Below are 8,725 nucleotides of genomic sequence, written 5' to 3'. Positions count from 1 at the left end.
GTGTGGTAGTTAAGTTTGTGTGTCAACTTGGCTGGGCCTGGTTGAGTGGCTGGGCAGCTGGATGTAGTATTCCCCATGATGAGATTGGTAATCACTCTATGGTGTAATCTACTCTGAGCAGCTGAGTAGGCAGCTACTCAGCTACTCGGCTGCCTTAGGGCTGTGGTCTGCTTCCTGTATATAAGGAGAAGCCTTGGGGAATGGTCTCTAGCATATGGCACGCTTGGACCCTACATGTAGCCATGTTGTTGTTCAGCAGGCTGCCATGCTCTGCTGACCTTGGGATTTTCAATGAGCTTGAATGAATGGTCTGCCTTGTGGTTTGGTAACATTGAGACTGTGCCTTTTTACTTGTCAACCTTGGGCTTGTCAGCCTCAGCAGCCAGTAGCTGTCTGAGTAAAGAAAAGCCTCCAGCTTCAGTGGGCTGGGAGCAGGAGCAGAGCTGAAGCCCAAGGCTTGAAGGGTTTTCACCCAGCCCCTAGAGCCTGGCACTCTGAACTCAGACTTAAGGCCTCCAAACTGTAAGAGAATAAACTCCCGTTTGTTCAGCCATCCCATTAGTAGTATCTTCCTGTCAGAGCGGCACTAGGTAACCAGAGCAGTAGGTCACCAGGTCTTTCTTCTGAGGCACCCATGGGTAGGCTCAACCCTCCAGCCTTTTGGTTGGCAGCAGAGCACGTGAACCATTCACACCACCCAGGGACGCCAATTGTGCCTGAACCAAACCAAACCAAGCTCACTGATGTCGGGTTGATTTGACTCATAGCAACCCCTCCTTGGGTTTCCGAGGCAGTATCTCTACAGAAGTAGATTGCCCAACCTTCCTTCCAAGGAGTGGCTGGTGGGTTTGAACCGCCACTGGTTAGCAGTCAAGTGCCTTAGGCACTCCGCCACCAGAGGTTCTTAAGAGGATGAAAATCAGCTCTTAGGGAGTAAAATTTCTCTCACTCTTTTTTATGTGTTAAATACAAATATCCACACAGAAAAAGAAAAGACAAAAAGTAAACCTGTTGTCATAGAGTCAATTCCGACTTAGGGCAACCCCCTGTATTACAGAGTAGAACTCCATGGGGTTTTCTTGGCTGTAATCTTTATGGGCACTTGACTGCTAACCAGAAGGCTGGCGGTTCAAACTCACCAGCCACTCCTCAGAAGGAAGGTTGGGCAATCTACTTCCATAGTGATACTGCCTCAGAAACCCAAGGAGGGGTCGCTATGAGTCGGGTCCGACTCGATGGCACATAACAACAACAACAACAATCTTTATGGAAGCAGATGGCCAGGTCTTTCTTCCATGGTTTCTCAGTGGGTTCAAACTGTCAACTTCAAGTTAGTTGTTATTGTTTGCCACTGACTTGATTCTGACTCAATAGCAACCCTATAGGATAGAGTAGAACTGCCCCATAGGGTTTCTGAGGCTGTAATCTTTAAGAATGCAGACTGCCTCATCCTTCACCTTCAGAGTAGCTGGTGGGTTTGAACCACCGAGGTTTCAGCCGAGCTCTTCACTGCTGCACCACCAGGGCTCCTTTGTGGGTTCATGGTCAAGTGCAGTCAGAAGGCTCCTGAGAAGTGAGGATGGTGAGACTTCTCGTGCACTTTGCACATGTCAGGAGGGACCAGTCCCTGGAGAAGGATATCAAGCTTGGTGGAGGGTCAGCGAAAAAGAGGAAGACCCTCAATGAGATGGACTGACACAGTGACTACAGCAATGGGCCCAGACACAGCAAGATTGCGAGGATGGTGCAGGACCGGGCAGTGCTTTGTTCTGTTGGACCCAGGATCACTATTAGTCGGAGCTGCCCGGGTGTCACTAACAATAGCCAAGGGCAAATGGTTTATGCATAAACAGATATCAGTGATGTTAAAAGGTGCAAGGGGATGATTAGGGAAAAAAAAAATCTAGTAAGCTCCTGGGGCGGGGGGTGTCAGTAGAGGAGTGGGAGGGTAGAGACACAGTGGTCTAAGCTAATCCAGAGCTCACTGCAGGGTCCAAGGCTTCCAGCAGGGTCCTCCCCAGCCAGGCATGCTTCAAGTCATGCCCGAGTCAGTCCTACAGCAGGCAGTCACCCTCCTGTGGGCAGCCTCTGTCTGAGGGGCCTGTAGACTTTCCACCTTCCTCTCCTCCCCTGTTCTCCTGCCCCAGGTGGGTTTTCTTGCACGAGAAGGCATACCAGGTGCGGGACACAGCCATCGAGTCCTCCGTGGTCACCAAGGTGAAAGGCTTCGGACGCTATGCCAACAGAGTCATGGACGTGTCTGATTATGTGACCCCACCCCAGGTACAGTGCCCCACCCCGCCCAGGGGCAGTGTGGACTCCCAGACCCTGGGCAGCTAGGAGGGGAGCCAGCTGCGGAGAGGAGTGCCCATGGGACTCCAAGCCAGAATGATCCAGAGGAAACCCCAAGCCTGTACCCAGCAGCAGGGAGATGTGGTAGGGGCTTGGACCTGCCCTCTGGTGTGAGCTATTGGGCATCAGGAAAGCGGGCTCCACTCTGAGCCCTCTGCAACCCCAGGAACAGCTCACAAAGGGAGTGAGAGAGGCCATATGGTGGCTAGAAAGAGCCAGGGTCAGATGCCAGCCCTCCAGCCCTCCCCTTGTCAGCACATGACCAGGGACGTATCACCTACCTGGAACCTCAGTCTTTCCATCTGTGGACTAAGGGTAAGAACAGCGTCTGCTCACTGACTGGGCTGTGTGTACTCTCTCCTCATCTCTTTCCTCCCTAGGGCACCTCTGTCTTTGTCATCATCACCAAGATGATTGTTACTGAAAACCAGATGCAAGGATTCTGCCCAGAGGTGAGGGGTGGGTGGGAGTTTGCATGGAGCAGGTCGAGGGAGAAATGAGGTGGGGGGCGGGTGGCAGGGAGAGGCGGGGATGTAGGCTGTGATCCTGTGACCCTGGACCTCTGCCCTCCAGAGGCTGCTGATGGTGAGGTGGCAGTGGGAGCCGAGGGGGTCCCCCAGGGCCAGCGCAGGGTCCTTCACCGCCCTGCAAATGTCTTCCCACAGAGCGAGGAGAAGTACCGCTGTGTCTCCGACAGTCAGTGCCGGTCCCAGCGCTTTGCCAGCGGGGGTGAGTGCAGCCCTTCCCTACCTCCCCATCCTCTCGCACCGCACCCCCGGAATGTTAAGTGGAGGCCTGAAGGGGAAGCCTATGCTGGGAACGGATGAGGGAACTACCCATCCGGAGTAAAGCCTGGGAGTGTGTGCACGCCCCCTGGGTGCCATGGCTCCGCCCCAGAATTTCCAATCCAGGGTGGAGGTGACAGGTGTGCCACACAAGGATCTGTGGGAGCCCGGGGGAGAGAGAAGAATTGGTTCGACTCGGTAGCCCAAGGGGGCTTCCGAAAGCAGCGAGGTTTGCACTGGCCCTGAGGCTGGGTGGGGTTTGGCGGGGGGCGGGGCACTCCAGGCAGAAGGAACAGCCACAGCAAAGGCTCAGAGCTGAGAAAGACCACAATGAGATTGGGGAGCTAGGGTGCTGGGGCGATGGGGCTTGGAGTGTGCTAAGGGGGTGGGGAGCAGGAGGAACGGGGTGCGAGAGTGCCCTCTGCAGGGTGAAAGGGCCACGGCTGGACTCCCCGACTCCTTGGTGCTGCCTGTCCTTCCCTCCACCAGCCCTAGACCCTGTGTGTGTGTTGCGGGGCGGGGGGTTCCATGTGGCGGGGGAAGGGGGGGGGGGGGGGGGGGGGGGGGGTTGCTGATGAAGAGGGATGGGGTGAGGACGGAGTGATAAAGGGGCAGGCAGTCACCCAGCGGTGTGGCTCCACCCTCACAGGGATCCTCACCGGCAAATGCGTGAACTACAGCTTGGAGCTCCGCACCTGTGAGATCCAGGGCTGGTGTCCCACCGAGGTGGACACAGTGGAAATGTAAGGAGGGGAGAGGACCCCAACCCCGCTCCCCGTTGCCAATGGGGAGCCCTGCATCTCTGAGTTGCAGAGGCTCTCTGGGCCCCTCTTACTGTGCATTCCTGGGGCAGGGATGTGTACCCAGAACATCATGCCCCCAGACTCTCTCACCCACCACCCTTGACTCCCCCTCAGCAGAGTGTCCTTTCTGTATGAGGAAGGAGCTCTGGAGCATAGTGGGTAAGGCATTTGGCTGCTAACTAGAAGGTCAGCGGTTCAAATCCACCACCTGCTCTGTAGGAGGAAGATGAGGCAATTTACTTCCGTAAAGATGTACAGCCTTGGAAACCCAATGGGGAGGTCGCTTATGAGTTGATATGGACTGGATGATGGTGGGTTTGGTTTTATGTATGAGGCAGAGGCCATGGCCATGCCCTTGGGGGGACTGCCATCAGGATAGGTGGCCCCTGCTGTGAAAACCCCCACTGCCCCCTCTTCCTCCTAAGACACTAAGGCCTCCTGCTCTCTCCACAGGCCTGTCATGACGGAAGCAGAAGACTTCACTATTTTCATTAAGAACAGCATCCGTTTCCCTCTCTTCAACTTTGAGAAGTGAGTCCTAGCTCCCTCCCTAAAGCAATGATGCAGTGCCACCACTCACCTCCTCAGCCGCCTCCCTAGTGTCCCCCCCCATCTCCCCTCACCTCCCTGGGGCACCTATTCCCACTCCCCAACCCCACCTGGGCCCCAGGACCAGGTTGTCCTCAGGACCAACTTCTCTGCCAACTTCCCTGATTTGGGGCTCAGAATTCAAAGGAGAGTTTGGCTTGGGGTACGGGTGGGAGGACAGCTTACACCTGGCCCTGGGGACAAGGACACCTCCAGAGGCTGGGGCCCAAGAGGCCCATCCGACTTCTTTTCCCCCACCTCAAGCCCACGTGTGGGTCCCTTTTCTCTTAGCCAAGTCAGCCCCTCTGCACTGACTTAGTCATTCAACTGCTGCCCAGAGCACACTGGCTGGGTGCAGAGCACAGTGCCAAAGGGTGATCAGGAGAGACGCCTGCCCCCTGGAGGCACCAGCCCAGGAGCTGGAAGGAGATTAGATACGGATGCAGATAACCCTAATACAAGGTAGAGGGTGATGGGGTTTCAAGAAAGATGCGAGGAGACAGGTCAGGACTCAGATCCCCCAACCCCCCACCCTGAGCCCAGAGGCTCCAGAAAGCTGAGACACTGGGACGTGGGCTGTCTTCACAGTAGGAATTCCTGGGCAGTGGAAGGGTCCCGGGTGGCACAAATTGTTTGTACTCGACACTAACCTAAAGGTTGGTGGTTCGAATCCACCAGCAATGGAGCAGAAGAAAAGCCTAATGAACCGCTTATGTAAAGATTACAGGCAAAAAAAAAACAAAAAAAACAACAACAACCCTATGGGGCAGTTCTACTCTGGAACAGGGGTCACTAGGGGGTCAGGATTGACCCCAAGGCAACAGGTTTGGGGTTTTTGTTTTTTGTTTGGGTGGTGTAAATGGCTTAGTGCTGGGCTGCTAATTGAAAGGTTAGGGGTTCCACCCCACCGGAAGTGCCTTGGAAGACAGCTTTGCATCTGCTCCAGAAAGCTCACAGCCACGAGACCCCTGGGGGACACAGATGCACCCTGCACACATGGAATCAACTCCATGGCAACTGGATTTTTTCTTTTTCTTTGGCTCCATATTAACCTTGGGCCTTGCCTCTCTCCTCTCCTCTTCCCAGGGGAAACCTCCTTCCCAACCTGACAGCCGCTGATATAAAAACCTGCCGCTTTCACCCCGACAAGGCCCCCTTCTGCCCCATCTTGCGGGTGGGGGACGTGGTCAAGTTTGCAGGGCAGGATTTTGCCAAACTGGCCAGCACGGTGAGGACACTGCTACTCTTCCTTGATCTGAGAGCCGGGGGGCCTAGCTCTTCCCTGGAATTCGGGCCCTTTGTCAGGCAGAGGGGATACTCAGGAAGAGGGAGGTGAAGTGAGACACCGCCACCTGGTGGGCTCATCCCAGGCCTGGAACTGGCTTTGTGCCTGAATCCTTTCTATCTGCCCTGCCCTGAGTGGTCTTGCTTCTCCCACCCCTGCCCCTCAAGCCTCAGTTTCCATCCCCACCTTCACCTGCAAGGAGAGACTTCTGATCTATGAAAAGGTCCAGGTGGTGAGAAAGTGGACCTGTAGGCCACTCTCTCTCCTGTGTTACATACAGTTAAGGGGCTGCAGAATCTGCAGATTCTCACATCAGCTACAGGACTCCTTCCCTTAGCAACGTGTAACAAGTCACTTCTTTCTCCCTACCTTAGTCCTCCACCTAGAAAATGGAGAGAAACAAATTGTCCCGCCCCTCACCCCACGCCCCTGCCCGGCTGAGGACTGGGGGTCGCAGGGGAGAGCTCATATCTGCTACCTTCTCCAGGGCGGTGTTCTGGGCATTAAGATCGGCTGGGTGTGTGACCTGGACAAGGACTGGGACCAATGCATCCCCAAGTACTCCTTCACCCGGCTTGATGGTGTTTCTCAGAAGAGCAACGTCTCCCCGGGCTACAACTTCAGGTAACCCCCTAGTATCCCCCATGGCACCAGGACAAGGCTGCAGGGGCTGGTCTAAAGAACTTTATCTCAACCAGCAGCGCATACTGGGAAGAAAAGGCCCCATGTTTCCCCATCAGGTTCATGCTCCAAGTGAGCAGGACATTCTAACGATTCAGCCTCTCAGTGACGTGTGGGTTGCCCTCGGTCATTGTGGCTTTCCTGTCACTGGAAGGGACCACGCCAAGGAGGCACACTCCAAGCTGGCAGTTGGATCAGATGGCCTTCTCTTGAAATGTTGGGATTCTGTGCTTCTCTGACCCCCTTCTTAGGTCTGGCCTAAGAATAAAACTATAACAGGCCTAATAACTCCCAGATAGCTTGTTCTCTCTCCTGTGCCTGAATTTTCTAAGGTTTCGGACTCCACAAAGCAAGGGCAATAACTGGTATCATTTTACAAGATGTAATTTTTTATTTCTGTCTATAACCAAGGAGCCCTGGTGGTGCGGTGGTTAAAGCACTCAGCCGCTGACCAAAAGGTCAGCGGTTTGAACTCACCAGCTGCTCCGTGGGAGAAAGACGAGGCAGTTGCTTCCATAAAGATTTATGGCCTTGGAAACCTTACAGGGCAGTTTTCTGTCCTGTAGGGTGCTATGAGTTGGAACTGACTTGATGGCAGTAGGTTGGGTCCATACCAGGAACTTTCATCTGAGATGCAAATAACAATAATGACGGTCATTTCTTCTGCTTCCATGTCTTTCCAAACAAGAGCTCAAATCGGTCTCCAAATAGCACCACATTTATATTCCTAAGGGCCTGAGACTAAAGGAATCTTCTCTTCCCTTTTTCCAGTTTGAAGGAAGGGAAAGGAAAAGCCAAGGGAGAAACTATTTAGAACCAGCTAAAAGTCTTTGCCCGAGGGGATGGCCTCGGGCCTAAAGCAGTCCCCTGGCTGGCGGTTCAAACCCACCAGCCACTCCCCGCCAGGTAGCCAGGTAGACCGGCTGTCTCTTTCTAGGAGCTCTGGTAGCACAGTGCCTAAGGCACTTGACTGCTAACCAGAAGGCTGGTGGTTCAAACCTACCAGCCACTCCTCGGAAGGAAGGTTGGGCAATCTACTTCCGTAGTGATACCGCCTTGGAAACCCAAGGAGGGGTCGCTATGAGTCGGGTCCAACTCAACGGCACATAACAACAACAAAAGTCTTTGAGCAAGCCCTTGACCCTCTCCCATCTAAATTTCCCTGTCTGTGGAATGACGGTAAGAACCAGCTGCGTGGGGTAGACTCTGTCTCGTAGCGACTCCACATTGTCAGAGTAGGACCGTGTTCGGTGGGGTCGGCAATGGCTGGTTTTCTCAGAACAGGTCACCAGGCCTTCCTTCTGGAGCACCTGGGAATGGAATCCAACCTCCAACCTTTCGGTCCACAGTGGAGCGTGCTAACGGTCTGCCCCGCCCACGGAACCTCCTAAAGTGAGGAGAGTGTCACTGCTATCTTGAGGACCTGTGAGCATGACAAACTTCATCTCTCTGTTTTGTTTTTTCCTTAATTTTTGACCCAGAAGTTTCTGGCGTGGTCATGATTAAACACACACCATACATACATTAAACAGGCTGAATGGCAAACAAAGCACATGTAAGGATATATATTCAGTGGCACATCCAAAGGATTGTTACTCAGATTTCTTTTGTTTTATAGCCCCATTCATCGTATCGCTATTTTACAGTATAATGGTATACACAGCAACAATCACCATTGCATCTTTATTTGTAACTTTAAAAAATAATGACACACCCCATTAAGCTTCACATTTAATAGCTTAAAATGTATATTCTCTTGAAAGGAGAATTTTTAAAAATTGAAAATGCTTGCAGAGTCAACTCCAAACTTTAAAAAACCATAGGAAACAACACATATTTTAAAGTAGGTTAAAAATACTGCCTGGCTCACTGGCAGAAATTGGCATGTTTATTCAGTCAGTACATCACACTGAAATCAATACAAAGGATATTTGTATGGCGGCTTAAAATAGCAGCATATTAATAAAATTCTCATGATCCAAAATGCAAGTTTTCATCTTCAGAACTTCCCTCTGGCCATTGGGAATTCTTCAATCTTCCAAATAACTCATTTGGCAGGAAAGCATATGCAGAATATAACTCTCATGAAGACCCTAACCAGTGATGTCATACAGTTTGAGAACAAGGCCTTTCATTTCAGAGGAATTGGTTAGTTTTAGGGTGCTATAGCTGCCCCACATCCTGTCCTAGGCACAGCAGGGCATAAGATAGGCCAAGTCTTTTTTTTTTTT

General features: G+C 52.6%; 1 protein-coding gene across 1 annotated transcript in view; it reads left to right on the top strand.

The window, feature by feature from the left end:
• P2RX3 (purinergic receptor P2X 3) overlaps window positions 1–8,725 on the top strand; it is a 36,436-nt gene that overhangs the window by 9,104 nt on the left and 18,607 nt on the right. Inside the window, exons 2-8 of the mRNA XM_007953870.2 lie at window positions 2,148–2,283; window positions 2,733–2,804; window positions 3,018–3,081; window positions 3,787–3,880; window positions 4,394–4,471; window positions 5,615–5,756; window positions 6,301–6,437. Coding sequence (XP_007952061.1) covers window positions 2,148–2,283; window positions 2,733–2,804; window positions 3,018–3,081; window positions 3,787–3,880; window positions 4,394–4,471; window positions 5,615–5,756; window positions 6,301–6,437 — 723 coding nt within the window. The remainder of the gene's footprint in view (window positions 1–2,147; window positions 2,284–2,732; window positions 2,805–3,017; window positions 3,082–3,786; window positions 3,881–4,393; window positions 4,472–5,614; window positions 5,757–6,300; window positions 6,438–8,725) is intronic.

The sequence above is a fragment of the Orycteropus afer genome, unplaced genomic scaffold, assembly GCF_000298275.1.
Source record: "Orycteropus afer afer isolate SDZICR_OR568_19922 unplaced genomic scaffold, OryAfe1.0 scaffold00419, whole genome shotgun sequence".
NCBI lineage: Eukaryota > Metazoa > Chordata > Mammalia > Tubulidentata > Orycteropodidae > Orycteropus > Orycteropus afer.
Note: the sequence above shows the minus strand (reverse complement) of the source record. Positions and strands in the feature narration are given on the sequence as shown.